The sequence below is a fragment of the Podarcis muralis genome, chromosome 16, assembly GCF_964188315.1.
Source record: "Podarcis muralis chromosome 16, rPodMur119.hap1.1, whole genome shotgun sequence".
NCBI classification, from domain to species: domain Eukaryota; kingdom Metazoa; phylum Chordata; class Lepidosauria; order Squamata; family Lacertidae; genus Podarcis; species Podarcis muralis.
This window is the reverse complement of record NC_135670.1, coordinates 29,637,467-29,652,492: the sequence shown is the minus strand read 5'-3', so window position 1 is coordinate 29,652,492 and position 15,026 is coordinate 29,637,467. Positions and strand designations below refer to the sequence as shown.

General features: G+C 46.4%; 1 protein-coding gene and 1 non-coding gene across 3 annotated transcripts in view; one reads left to right on the top strand and one right to left on the bottom strand.

Annotated features, from left to right (window-relative positions):
- The window catches only part of SEPTIN5 (septin 5), a 28,584-nt gene extending 14,777 nt beyond the window's left edge, over nucleotides 1–13,807 (bottom strand). The window contains exons 1-5 of one of the 2 annotated variants that reach the window (XM_028709735.2): nucleotides 13,598–13,807; nucleotides 9,557–9,592; nucleotides 3,241–3,337; nucleotides 2,574–2,660; nucleotides 1,199–1,322 (exon numbers count right to left, since the gene is read on the bottom strand). In XM_028709735.2, coding sequence (XP_028565568.1) covers nucleotides 1,199–1,322; nucleotides 2,574–2,660; nucleotides 3,241–3,337; nucleotides 9,557–9,592; nucleotides 13,598–13,687 — 434 coding nt within the window. In that variant the 5' untranslated portion in view covers nucleotides 13,688–13,807. Of the gene's footprint in view, nucleotides 1–1,198; nucleotides 1,323–2,573; nucleotides 2,661–3,240; nucleotides 3,338–9,556; nucleotides 9,593–13,461; nucleotides 13,563–13,597 lie in introns of those variants that run through there. The other variant, XM_028709737.2, reaches the window with a different exon arrangement.
- Nucleotides 12,015–12,086, top strand: TRNAA-UGC (transfer RNA alanine (anticodon UGC)). The gene has a single exon. It is a non-coding gene; the product is annotated as a tRNA-Ser (tRNA).
- Nucleotides 13,808–15,026: the final 1,219 nt, after the last annotated feature.

Below are 15,026 nucleotides of genomic sequence, written 5' to 3'. Positions count from 1 at the left end.
ATCCAGTGTAGAAATCGCTGAACTAAATATTGCCTATCATAGAGAAAGAACATAAAGAATCTGCATCCTGTCTGTCGACAACTGCAAGGATGTTAATGGCTCAAAACCGGAACGTTACGTTACTCCCTCCTTGGGAACAACAGTTTGGAACTGGACCGTAATAGCAAAAATAACTTATCTAAGAGCGAGAATTGCAGTTCCATATAGAAACAAATTCTGGGGAAACAGGTTGCCCCTTATACAGCGTTGTCAAGAAAATAATTACCTTCCATGAAAGCAAATTTGAGGAGGTTTTGAGTTTTTGCACTAAAATGTAAACATGGGGGTAATATTACAGGTGTATGTTATTTCTTTCAGCTTTCACAGAGCTGCTGAAAGGGCATAAGATATGCAAAGTGGGGCTGCCCTTGAGACTGACCCAGAAACTCCAGTGGGTGCAGAATGCCGCGACGAGACTCCTTACGGGGTCCTCACTGCGGGATCACATTCACCCGGTGCTATACCAGCTGCACTGGCTCCCGGTGGAGTACAGGATCAGGTTCAAGGTGCTGGTTTCAACCTTTAAAGCCCTATACGGCCTAGGACCCTCGTACCCACGGGACCGCCTCTCCTGGTATGTCCCACAGAGGACCTTACGGTCTTCAAACAAAAACATTTTGGAGGTTCCAGGCCACAGAGAGGTTAGGCTGGCCTCAACCAGAGCCAGGGCTTTTTCGGCTGTGGCTCCAATCTGGTGGAACGCTCTGTCACAAGAGACTAGGGCCCTGAGGGACTTGACATCTTTCCGCAGGGCCTGCAAGACAGAGCTGTTCCACCAGGCCTTTGGCTAGGGCACAGCCTGACCCCCTCCTTTGGCAATCCTCACAGAACTCTAGCCCAATGGTTGCCATTAATCTGATTTGAATTGATTTTGAATTTATTTTAGAATGAAATGATTTTAGAATGTTGTATCATTTTAATGTTGTTAGCCACTCTGAGCCCGGCTTCGGCTGGGGAGGGTGGGATATAAATAAAAAAAAAATTATTATAATTATTATTGATCACTTAAACCTCTTTGCATATCTTATAGGCCAGTTTGCACTGGTATTGCCAAAGGCATACGAAAAGGGGGAAATGGTCTATTGGAGAGAAACCAGACTGTGTCTCACAATTTCCCCTGCAGCAGAGGTAACCAAAACGGTGTGGGGTTAGGACTCACCACTCAGTGTTGTTCACAGCATCTCCAAAACCTGGCGTGTCAACAATTGTTAACTTCAACTTCACCCCCTTCTCCTCGATGTCCACCGTGTGTTTCACAATCTCTACTGTCTGACTGATTCTTTCTTGATATACAAAGATGGAAGAAAAAGAATAACGGAGGTTAGCGCCAGAGATGTCCCTCCCCTACCTCCAAATCGGCCTCACTATTTATGATTAGTTGCCAGGTCTTTCTCTCTCTCCTCTCCTTCCCCAAAATGGGATTCCCCTGCCTCCCACCCATCCACCCCAAAAAACAGGGATCCAGTGAGGATCCCAGAAATTATAGGTTGATTAGCTTCACCAGGGAAAACTGGTGGAAAGGGTTGTTAAAGAAAATAATAATGGAGGACATAGAAGAACAAGCCTTGCTGGAGCATAACCAGCATGGCTTCTGCAAAGGAGGAAATATGTGCTGTTGCACTCAGGTCTTGCTTGAGGGCTTCCTATAGGTATCTGATTGATCTGGCTTGATCCAGCAGGGCTATTCTAACACTCATAATTGTTCTGGTAGCTTTGAACTCTCAAGGAAACCTGTGCCCCTCCAGTAATTGTTGGGACTTCAGCTCCCCATCATCCCCTGACCATTGATGATGCTGGTTGGAGCAGATGGAAGTTGGAGACAAACAACATCTGGAGAGTCTTAGAGACCAACTAAGTTTGTTATTGGTATGAGCTTTCATGTGCATGCTCACCTCTTCAGATCTGAATAAGTGTGCATGCACACGAAAGCTCATACCAATAATAAATTTAGCTGGTCTCTACGGTGCAACTGGAAGGATTTATTTTATTTTTTGGTTTTGTTTTGACTACGGCAGACCAACACGGCTACCTACCTATATCTAGAACATCTGGAGAGTCACAGATACTCCCCCCCCAACCCTTCTTTGGAACAAAGAAGCTTGGCTTTGTAGAATTAGCTCCCACATCATCCATGTGGTTGATGCATCTATATCAATAGTCTTTTCAGATCCAGGATCTACCTTTAACCAAAGCATGCATTTGCAGACAGACTTAATTTTTTACCATATATTTAATATGGCGGTAGTGCTGCTGTTGCTACTCACATTAGATCAGGTCGTGATCGAGTCATAACCTACTGGTTGAAGACACTATTATTGCTCTGCTCAGTAACAAAGAGGCAACATTTCAAGCAACTGATGTTAGAAGCAGATCCCAGTTTATCAAGCCTAGGTTCCACTGTGGCTACAAATCTATGCCAGGGCTATAGCACTTCAAGCCGCAAGACAAGACACAGAATCCTAGCTGACAGCAACGGCAGGAAACAGCACCACCTACTGGTCGGAGGTGTTGCCTGTCTGATCACGGGCAAATACCTTCGGCATTGAGAAGTTTTCGGTCTTTGTAGAGGTCTGTCAGGAACAAGCTGTTTACCAAAGTAGATTTACCCAGGCCCGACTCTCCTAAAAAGGGACAGGCGCAAATACCAGGTTAAAAGAACATTTTGGACAAGAGGTTTTCGTGCTAAATTCCAAGATTATGCATTTGTTACTCTTCAAGAATGGCACCAGGGAGGTAGATTATCGTCCCCCAAGCAGGAAATGTTTCCATGTAGAATGCTCTGTCCTTGGATTGACACAATATCTCATCACCACAAATCTAGTTTGTCTTGTTCACAATGCTCACACAGTATGTTATTTCGGCAGGGAAAGATTCAAAGGCATTGATTTGGCCAAGGACAGACTGAGGGTGACCCCTGAGAGCCTGTAGAAGCAGGCTATACTCAGGCCCCATCTACACTATGCATTTAAAGCAGGATCGTACCATCCTGGCTTCCCCCAAGGAATCCTGGGAGCTGTTGGTTTCCTAAGGCTGCTAAGAGTGGTGCCTCCCAGAGCTATAATTCCCAGAGTTCCCTGGGTGGAGGGATTGATTGTTAAACCAATGGGTTGGGAACACCTGAAAGACCACCTCCATCCCGACAGACCCTCCTTAGATCAGCAGAGATCTCTCTCTCTTGGTAGTTCTGCTGGGGATTCTCACCTGCCACCATGAGGGTGAAATCAAAGCCCTTCTTCACAGATTTCCGGTGCACCTGGTTGGGGAGAGTGGCGAACCCCACATACTGCTTTTCGTGGTCCTGCAAGAAGGATAGCAGCAGCTATTGGTCACCTTCTTATTGGTGCTTTTTAAAACATTTCATTAGCTGTTCTACGGCTCCCCTAATCCAAAAAGGCAGAGAATCAATATCCTTACTGCAATAAATAAGGAAGTCGTTTTGAAATTAATTCAAGTCAATCAAAATGGAAAGGTTGTTATTATTAATTGTTGCTGTCGTTTGCTTCATATGCCACTTGATACCAGGCTTCTAAGCAGTCTACAAGTACAAAAAGCAGCTGCGCAAACATGAAAATATAAACATCCATCATTAAAATGATCCCATGAAAATATTAAAATGTAAAGGTACCCCTGCCCGTATGGGCCAGTTGTGACCGACTCTAGGGTTGCGCGCTCATCTCGCTCAAGAGGCCGGGAGCCGGCGCCGTCCGAAGACACTTCCGGGTCACGTGGCCAGCATGACGAAGCTGCACTGGTGAGCCAGCACCAGTGCCGCACACGGAAACGCTGTTTACCTTCCCGCTATAAAGCGGTACCTATTTATCTACTTGCACTTAGGGGTGCTTTCAAACTGCTAGGTGGGCAGGAGCTGGGACCGAAAGACGGGAACCGCCGACCTTATGATCAGCAAGTCCTAGGCACTGAGGTTTTACCCACAGCGCCACCCGCGCCCCCTAATTAATTAATTAAAATTAATTAATTAAAATGTAAACATCTGTAATTTTTAAAATGTGCAATGGAACAACCCTATTAAAACAGGAGACTTAGGACAAGAGGTGAAGGATGAGATAATTGAAACAAGGCTCCAGATTCAGAGGAAGTCGGCAGATTCCAAATATTGGGGAGACAAAGGTTTCAGAAGCACACTGATGGACCTGTGCAGCCAACACAGGAGGTGAGTTCAGATCCTCAACAGGTCCATTATAGCCCAGTTCTACAGTGGTGGTGGCAAGCAGAAATATTTCCTGCTGCCACTCTTCCCGCCCACCTCCAACCCCTTCAAAAGAAACCCCTCCCTTGGGAAAAACACTATAGAGCTGTTGACATGGTGCATTCAACAAGTGTACGAGCTGAGTAGCTGTGCATGCAGATAGTTGAGCCATACTCGGGGCCGGATTTAGGTTTGATGGGACGCGGGTGGCGCTGTGGGTTAAACCACAGAGCCTAGAACTTGCCGATCAGAAGGTCGGCGGTTCGGATCCCTGCGACGGGGTGAGCTCCCGTTGTTCAGTCCCTGCTCCTGCCAACCTAGAAGTTTGAAAGCACGTCAAAGTGCAAGTAGATAAATAGGTACCGCTCCGGCGGGAAGGTAAACGGTGTTTCTGCTCTGGTTCGCCAGAAGCGGCTTAGTTATGCTGACCACATGACCTAGAAGCTGTACGCCGGCTCCCCCAGAGTCTGTCATGGCTGGACCTAATGGTCAGGGGTCCCTTTACCTTTACCTTTAAGCTACTGAAGGTAATGGGGCCCTTTATATGTCCAGCTGTCCTTTGTCAACAACAAATTTTCACTTTTTTTGTGTTAAATATATGCTATATGGTAATTTATGGACCTACTAGGTATCTAAAGCCATTTGCGCATGTTGCGCAAATCTATATATATAGAAATGAGCAAACCTGTCATATTTTAGGGAGCAGGCTAGCAGGTGGGGCCCATTACTTACATCATAGGAGCCTACACAAAACAAAACACTGTTGCTGTATGTAGGTTTTATTTTATTTGTTTTTTATCTTATATTTTGGAAATGTACATGAAATTATTTTTTTCCTTTAATTTTTTTTGCGGCCCCCAAGAGAGTGGGGCCCTAAGCTGTAGCTTGTTTAGCTTATACGTAAATCCAGCACTGGCCATACTGTACAGTTATTCACATATAACGTTCAACAAGTGTAGTCTCTGTACTCTACAGCTGATCAATACACACTGTCACTCAAGGTTTGTTCAGACATCACACTGAACACAGGTACAAGCTGTCTCTACTGGTGTATCAGTGGTTGTGCGAAAGAAACGTCCGCTTACCGGTATATTGATTTGTCCAGCTTGTACACAGGTTCAAAGTCTGATGTTACATGTGAAGCACTGTACAAGTGAACAGGCTCAACTATTTGTGTACGCGGGATCACAGGTTGCACGCTCGCTTAATGTAGCATGTGCAGACATTGTACATCATCCCCTTCCCATTGGAAAAAACGCCCAAATGCCACCCTCTTTTCAATGTCTGCAAATGAAGTGGGGGAAGGGGAAGGTTAGGTCGGTTTGGCCCTGCCATCCAGTCTGCTCGACAGCAAGCGAATTTGTGAAGCCATCTGACAACCTGAACAACTGCAAGGTGGGTGGGTGGATGATTGGCACAGCCACAAAGCGGTGACTGGAGATCAACCGTCACAGAACAACAGCTTTCCTCCCGTCTTAAGCAAGACACTTTACAAGCGGAAACTTGTAATCCCGAATGCGGCAGCTAGACTGGTGACTGGGAGCGGCTGCCGAGACCACATAACACCAGTCTTGAAAGACCTACATTGGCTCCCAGTACGTTTCCAAGCACAATTCAAAGTGTTGGTGCTGACCTTTAAAACCCTAAACGGCCTCGGCCCAGTAGACCTGAAGCAGCGTCTCCACCCCCATCATTCTACCCGGACACTGAGGTCCAGCGCCTAGCGCCTTCTGGCGGTTCCCTCACTGCAAAAAGTGAGGTTACAGGGAACCAGGCAGAGGGCCTTCTCGGTAGTGGCGCCCGCCCTAATGAACACCCTCCTATCAGATGTCAAGGAAATAAACAGCTACCTGACGTTTAGGAGACGTCTGAAGGCAGCCCTGTTTAGGGAAGCTCTTAATGACTGATGTTTTAATGTATTTTAAATCTTTTGTTGGAAGCTGCCCAGAGTGGCTGGGGAAACCCAGTCAGATGGGTGGGGTATAAATAGTAAATTATTATTATTATTATTATTATTATTATTATTATTATTATTATTATTATTATTATCAGCCATTCACCCATACAGCTGCAAGCCATTGTAGGTGGTGCACACACATTAATTAAGAATTACAGGTGTCCCATTATGCAAGTGGATGAGGACCACCTTCTTTAAAAGACTCAAGTGCTATGAGCTTATGGCACCTTGAGCTTCTTGGAGGTGGAAAAGCAGAGGTGCGGAACCCTCAGGCCTAGAGGTCAAATGCAGCCCCCTTGACCTGTCTCTCTCTATGGCCTCTGGGACTCTCTCATGGTCCTTCCCCAAGCCAGACCCCCATGCCTGTGCTCTGTACCTTCCCCTTGACTACTTTTGCCCGGCTGGACTATGCCCTTGAACCAGTGGTGTAGTGTGGGTTGCCAGTACCCAGGACAAATCTTAAGGCTGCTCTCCCTGCTTTGAAATAACACAGGGTTTGCTTTGCCTTTACTCCATCAAGATTTTCTCACTCCAAGTGTAGCTAACCTGCATACCCTCCAACATTTCTCCGATGATAATAAGGACATCCTATTCTATTATTATTATTATTATTATTATTATTATTATTATTATTATTATGCCCATCTAACTGGGTTGCCCCAGCCATTCTGGGCAGCTTCCAACACATAATAAAACATTAAACATTAAAAAAAACTTCCCAATACAGGGCTGCCTTCAGATGTCTTCTAAAGGTTGAATAATAACTTATCTCCTTGGCTTGGGGGTCACATAATGCCACACCCTCCAACATTTCTCTGATGAAAATAAGGATGTCTTAAGGGAAAGTGGGACATTCCAGGATCAAATCAGAAACGGGGATGGCTTGTGTAAATCTGGGACTATCCCTTGAAAATATGGGCACAGAGGGTCTATCCATTCTGTCAGGGACTGGGGGCTGGACACTAAGAAGTGGGCACCAGAAGAAGGGAGGTTAGACACTGACTTGGATAAAGAAATCAGTGATCTGGGGCAGAGGCGGAGCTAGCTGCTCCGTGGCGCACATTCTGTGCACCCGGAGGCGGGGCTAGCATCTGGGGGCACGACGATGTCACCCCCCCTCAGGGATGACACCCAGGGCGAACCGCCCCCACCACACCCCTCTTCCTCCGCCACTGATCTGGGGGAGCCTGTAGCAGCCAAAAGAGGCAGGATTGGAGAGTGAAGAACAGGTAGAGACTCAAGGACTTCCACACCTCCTCCTGCTGCTGCCCTATCCCTCTCCTGCTCCACTGTCTCCCAGGACCAGGAGAGGACTGAAGCGGGAGGAGCAGAAACGGGTTACACACAGGCGTAGTCTCCACCTGCTTATGGGCAGCTCAGGTGGGGAAAATATATAAGAGACCATCTTGCCTGTCACTTAGTGCAGACCCAGGTCATCAAGCCTGAGCTTCTACAGCTGCCACCTGCCATGAACCAGGATTGGCAGCAACAGTAGCTGATACGTTCTGCGCTTATGGTATTTTACTCTCTTGTTAATTATGCTGTTTTTATTTTATATTTGACTTCCTTTAGTAATGTTTTATTTTAAAATGTTTAAGATTTTGTTGTTGTTGTTAAAAGTGCATTCTGTGCAGCAGTCGATTTCCTTTGTAATGCTTTCTTTTGAAATCTTCAGGATAACATTTGAGCGTCCTGTTGAATGCTCTGAATGTATACTTTATATCTGTTATATTCTGGATTGTTTTATTTGATGCTTTAATGCGTTGTAAACTGCTTTGAGGTTTTTCATTGAAATGAAATTCATGATAAGCTGAGGTCAGGCAACTGCCTCATCAGGGATACACCCAGGAGTAGCTGAGAAATGCAGGACTAATGGACATGCCTTTTCAAAACTTGTAGTTGTATTTTTGACAATGAAGAGTGAGTTTCTCACCCTGGACATTCCTTGGCTGACAAGCGTCGTGTCACATTCCATAGGACCTGGCAGAACATGGTTCTTACTACTACAGAGATACTGACTTCCTGGATATATGAATTAGAAATATTAATCCACATGATTAATCTAACATGATTAAATTTTAAACACCAGTGAAAATAATTAAAAGGAAGATGGGTCACAGGGCTGGTCATTTCTCAGTGTCTTCCGAAGTAGAACATTAGATGGATGGTGGACGGACAAGCGCTTTCTTAATGAAATACTCGCTGCACTGCCAAGCTTGGGAGAAAGATGGATTAATCCTGATTCTCTCTTTCCACATTAGCGTGATGGTCGCTTGTAGCTGGTGAATGAGAAGTTAAAGTGTTTCTTTAAGTAGATGTTTTAAGCGAGTGCAGAGTTTAAAGAAGTCTCTGGGGTGGAGCAAGATGAAAAGTCATTCATGGAATTGGCAACTGGGTGAATGGGGTTGGTTTTTTTTGGGGGGGGGGGGGTTGAGGCTGCTATCCAAACAACTGGATCTGCAATTGAAAGGATGTCCACTTGTGCAATGGAGTTTGACTTCCTTCTCCTCTCCCTACACAACCCCCCCTCCCCAAATATGCTCCAGAGGATTGGGGAACACACATACACACGAACAGATTTAGGGGGTGGGCAGAGAGAAGAGAGGGGGGAGAAGTTTGTTTATTTATTTATAAAACTATTTGTAGACTTCTGTATCATAAAAATATACACTTTGCAGCAATAGAAACATAAAAGCATGCAGTAAAAGCATAAAACAGTTAGAAATAAAGCAAAACAGTTAAATGCAAATGTCAATAAACCATTGTTGTGTTCTTGCACAAAGGCCTTGCACTAGTGGTTCCACTCTATTAGATTCTGCCCTAAATTTGAAAATTCAGATCAGGACTACAAAAGGTTAAAGCCCCCTACCGCCCCCCCCCAACATAACACAGCAGGGTCCTGACGTGGGTTACACACACACACATTTGTCATTTACATTGTAAAGGCCTTTAATAATAGCTGTTTTCCTTTTAAGAATTGCCATCCTACCCATTTCTCGAAACGGATTCAAGACGATTAACAAAACACTGGTGACCAAAGCCAACATAATCCCTTTAAAAATGGCCCGGAATGCATTCAAATTAATGTCAACAATGGTTTTGCTTTATTTATTTTTTAGATCAAGCTTGCCTCATTTTGCCCTTTGTATAAGTTCATATATGGAACACTTTTCCCTTTGTTGGCTCTAAGGATGGATGGACGCAACAAGCTATTCTTTTGAGGGGGGTGGAGTTTTGGTGATTAAAGTGGTGCAAATATGGGATAAAAGTCCATTTCTGGTTGGGTTTTTAAATGGGAAATCCCAAAAACATCTGCATGGAAACACACTGTTTTTAAAAAAAGAAGTACTCACAAGGTGATCCGAGGGTTGTAGGTTGCCTCCATTCCTCTAAAAGTAAAAAACGAAAAATTCCTTTTAAAACTTCTAAAAATAAAGCGCCCAACCACCCACAGCCTGAGATGCAAAGACACAGGACACACTGCTGCAAATTGCACACACAGCGAGCTCCCCAGAGGGAGATGGGATTGGTACCCTTCCAGCGCTATTAGGAGGAGTTATAAAGAAAAGAAACAATGTCCCCAGGACTCACAGTTCCTGCTTCAACAGAAGGAACCTGCTTAGCTAGAACCCAGGCGCCCAGTCCTCAAGAGTTTCAGATAACTGGTCTGTATGGGGAGGGAGCAGGGGCGTGTCCACACAAGACCGCCCCTCAACATCCCTGCACACACCAGCTCCATGGCAGACCTTTGATTATAGTCAACGCCAGTCAACGTGTGCTTCAGAGAGCCTCACACCATCAACATAAGAACAGCTCTGCTGGATCGAGCCAATGGCCCATCTAGACCAGAGTATCCTGTTCTCACAGCAGCCAACCAAATGCTTATTATGGGAGGTCCACACATTGTATCCAATGCTCAGAGTAGACTCATTGAAATTGATGCACATAACTCTTTTTCTGCCCAGAATTCACATTTGGTTTACTATTTCTTCAGAATACAGTGGTACCTCAGGTTAAGAACTTAATTCGTTCCAGAGGTCCATTCTTAACCTGAAACTGTTCTTAACCTGAGGTACCACTTTAGCTAATGAGGCCTCCTGCTGCCACCGCACAGGTTACAGACACTACAGGTTACAGACTCCACTAACCCAGAAATAGTACCTCAGGTTAAGAACTTTGCTTCAGGATGAGAACAGAAATCGTGCAGCGGCAGCGGGAGGCCCCATTAGCTAAAGTGGTACCTCAGGTTAAGGACAGTTTCAGGTTGAGAACAGACCTCCAGAACAAATTAAGTTCTTAATCCGAGGTACCACTGTACCTGAGGGGGCCGGGGGCCCTCAAAGTTGATGGGTATTGCCATTTAAACAGTGTAGGTTTGTGTGTTGTGATTACTTGGGACAGGGCATACCTCTCACCCCCAATATTTTTTTTCAGTTGGTGGGAGGAGGCCTGCAAGAGACCACTGTAGAGGCGGCGTTGGGGGACCACCAATGGATCCACAGCAACAGCAGCGAGTGATGCACTCCTTGGAGGCAGGATCTGCTGCCCCTGTGGATCCCACCACCCAAAGTAATCCACCTCACCTTGTCTCATGGGTGGCACTGATACATCACCCAGGCCTACTTGTGAGTCCCAGCAACTGGTAATTAGAAGCAATCTGCCTCTGACAGGGCATGAGGGCTAAAATGTGAAGCTCAAAGCCACCCAGCCCTCCATGTTTACATTGGCTCCAAAACGAGGCAGATTCGTGGGCCTGCTTATGTCAATGGAATTCCAGCTCTACTCAGCAAGGCACCCTCTGAATACCCCATTCATTGATTGTGGTAAATCTAAAGAGGTCCTCCCAGCTGCTTTCTGCTCTTGATACTCACAGAGGCTTCTTTCTCCCAATCAGAACTACCTCCATCCTCATTTAAGAACTGCTATTCCAACATCTTCTCAACCAGGGAGTCAACCCAGTTTTTGCCGTCCATCTTTTCTTCTCCCTCCCTGGTCCCAAGACAACTGTTTAGGGAAGTTTTTAATGTCTGATGCTGTATTGTTTTTAATATTCAGTTGGAAGCCGCCCAGAGTGGCTGGGGAAACCCAGCCAGATGGGCAGGGTATAAATAATAAATTATTATTATTATTATTATTATTATTATTATTATTACACACAGCAGAAGCCATTCAATGTCCGAGGCGTGTTTGAAAATGGAAGCATTTGCTTCCGGGTTTTGGGCGTCCAGGATCTGAAATGTTCATCAACGGAAACGTTCGAAAACCGAGGTACCACTGTACCAGTTTTTCTTGAAACCACAGGAGGGCAGAGTGTTCTTGCACTCAGGACCTGATTACAGGCTTCTCACGGGAGCCTCTGATTGGCCACTATGAGAACAGGATGCTGGACTAGATAGGCCACTGACTTGATCCAGTAGGTTCTTCTTACATTCTTCAGATAGGGAGCTTGTGGCCCTCTAGGTCTTGTTGGACTACAACTGCCATCACCCCTTGCATCACTGACCCTGCTTGCTGAGGCTGATGGGAGATGTAGTCAAAGGACATCTGAAGGACCAGAGTCTCCAGGCCCTTTGAAAGCCTTCTGAGATGAACTGGCGGTTTACCACCAGCAAATTCCACAAAATTAATTGCATGTTATAAAAATAAACATAAAAAGGAAGGAGACCCCATAAACTCTCTAGCCGCAGCACCACCAAAGAATGCCATAAAACAGTTAGGCGTTAACTTTTATGGGCTTGGAAGGACAAACAGGAGGGGAAAGTTCGTCTCCTGCTGGGACAATACCAGTCAGTGCTTAAAATGAATAGGGGAAGGGTCGTGGCTCAGTGGAAGAGCATCTGCTTTGAATGCAGAAGGTCCTGGGTTCAATCCCCAGCATCTCTAGATAAACCCCTGCCAGTCAATGTAAAGGTAAAGGTAAAAAAAAGAGGTAAAGGACCCCTGGATGGTTAAGTCCAGTCAAAGGTAACGATGGGATGCAGCGTTCATCTCACTTCAGGCCAAGGGAGCCAGCGTTTGTCCACAGACAGCTTTCTGGGTCATGTGGCCAGCATGACTAAACTGCTTCTGGCGCAACAGGATACCATGACGAGTGCCAGAGCACACGGAAATGCCATTTACCTTTCTGCTGCAGTGGTACCTATTTATCTACTTGCACTGGCGTGCTTACAAACTGCTAGGTTGGCAGGAGCTGGGACAGAGCAATGGGAGCTCACTCCAGCATGGGGATTCGAACCGCCGACCTTCTGATTGGCAAGCCCAAGGGGCTCAGTGGTTTAGACTACAGCGCCACCTGTGTCCCTGCCAGTCGGTGTAGACTGTACTGAACTAGGTGGACTCAGTACAAGTCAGCTTCCTATGTTCCTGTGAATTAATGGAGGGGAGATTAAGGAGCCATTACCCCTTTGTCACATTGCCTACTTCCTCCTTTCTTCTTAAAGCTTTGGACGGCAGGCAATAGAAGAGGAAGCCTTCCCAAGAGACCCAGAATGCAAATTCTACCTCCCATCTGTCTCAAACAGGGTACTGTTGGGAGGGACATCTCCCCTGAAAGGCAAGCTTTGAAAATGAACATTCAGAAGTAACGAAATAGTAACAGATTGCGGCTCCAGCCTTCGCCTGTGCACTGATCTTCAACTCAGGCCTGACTCTGGCTAGCTCCCTCCCTCAGGCGCAATAGCATCCTAGGCTAAAAAGAAAGGGCAGGAAATTTATTCGCTGTCTTCCCCTGAATTCCCTGCCCAAAGCAAAATCATCTTTATCATGTGCATCTCGCAGTTTGACTTGGCACGGCGGAAGACATCTATGTCTAGAGTTAGCATAAAAGCAGACTCCTTGGGCGCACGCACCCCAAATGACCCCCCACTGAATCAGAAACTCGCACATCACAGTCCCCCAGCTGTCTGCACACCGGCGGTCCAGCGACTGGGCGCTGATCGGTCCAAAGTGGGTCAAACGCCGGGTGCCCAAGACACACATGCAAATGTGCGTTCACACAAACATATTGTCTGATGAAATGGTACCCTATCCAAAACGTCAGCCCCAAATCAGGCACCCACAAAAGGCAGCATGTGTACATCAGTGTGTTTTCCTTCTGGCCTCCACTGATGTGAGCGGCAACGATGGGAGGACAGCACAGAAAAGAGGCTGGTGTTTTGTTTTGTGGCTTGCATTTTATATAACCCACCACAGCCTCTCGCAGATTCTGGCCCCCTCTTTGCCTCCCCTGATCTCTCACGCTCTGCCTTCGCCTCTTTACCGGCTTCCTCCTGTTCCTCTCCCCTTGGCAAGTCTCTTCTGTGGCTAACTGCTTCTCCTCAGGCACCATTCTTGCGCCCCCACCCCCTCCTCCTTCTCTCCAGCTCTCGGCTATTACTATAAATATACCCTTGTACCTTCAGCTTGGCTGAGTGGCTTCGCTGGGTCTGGGTCCTGGGAGAAAGCAGCCGCTCGACTAATCGCTCCTGAATAATGATTGAATCCATAATAACCAACGGCAGGCCAGACCGGGAGTCACCATGGGCCAAGCGGGAGAAAAAGCCCAGCCCATGCGCTCCCTCCCAGCTTTGACTAAATCCATAAGGCTGCCACCCCCGCCCACACACGGGGAGAGAGAGAGAGAGAGAGAGGCAGCCTGGGCCTTTTCTGCAAGGCAACCACCAGCTGGCTAGAGTTTCCTGTGTTGCTGTTGCCGCCTTGCTCACAGGAGGGTGGAAATAAATATCAGACAACAAAGGCAGCGGCTGCCATGTGAGGAGAAGCAGCTCCGTGGGTGACAGATTCCCCAGACAGTAGCAGCAGCATGGCGTAATGGTTAGAACAGGTCTGACTCGGTTCTGAGGCAGCGTCCTACCCCGGAGACGAAGAGTCATCTTCATCTCTTAGACTGGTGAACCAGAAGCTCTAAGAAGGAGGGAGGGTGATTGGTTGACGGGCCTCCAAACTTTCTCCCGTGGCGGAACTCAAGGCAGTGAGAGCCACAGCGCTGAGATCAGGAGATAAACATAAGGGCATAAGAGCCTGACGGACCAGGCCAACGGTCCCTGTTGTCCAACGCCCTGTTCTCTCTTCTTTTAATACAAATTTATTTATTTGGTTTTTCAAATTAAAGTTTTGCAGAGATACATCAAACATAAATCATAAAAACAAGATTCCAAGGAATCTCCTGGACTTCCTTCCTCCCCTTTGTGGGTCCAATTATTAATCATTTCCTCCCGCATCTTTTATGATAATCCAAATCTTTTACATCTCCATTGTGTCCAGAATTCACCATTAAACTACAACTGATATTCCAGTCCTACTAACAATTTTAACTGTTTGCAATGGTCTTTAAGATAAGTTATCATTTCCCCCCATTCCTTATTAATATTTTGGTCTTCCTGATTTCTGATTCTTCCGGTCATTTTAGCCATTTCAGCATAGTCCATCAACTTCATCTGCCATTCTTCTCTGGTCGGGACTTTATCTTCTTTCCATCTCTGGGCCAGTAACATCCGTGCAGCCGTGGTCGCATACATAAATAGTCTTTTCTGCTCCCTTGGGATTTCGGCACCTAAAATCCCTAAAAGGAACACCCTTTTCTCACAGTGGCCAACCAGATGCCTGTGGAAAACTCGCAGGCAAGATTCAAGCACAAAAGCCCTCTGGCCTCCCGTCCAGCAACTAGAATTCAGAAGCATCGTTGCTTCCAAGTGCAGAGCGGAGCCATTGTGGCTAGGAGCCATTCTCCTCCATGAATCTGCCTAATCCTCTTTTAAAGCCATCTAGGTTGTGGCCCTCACTGCCTCCCGTAGGAGGGACTACCATAATTTGTGCTGCATGAAG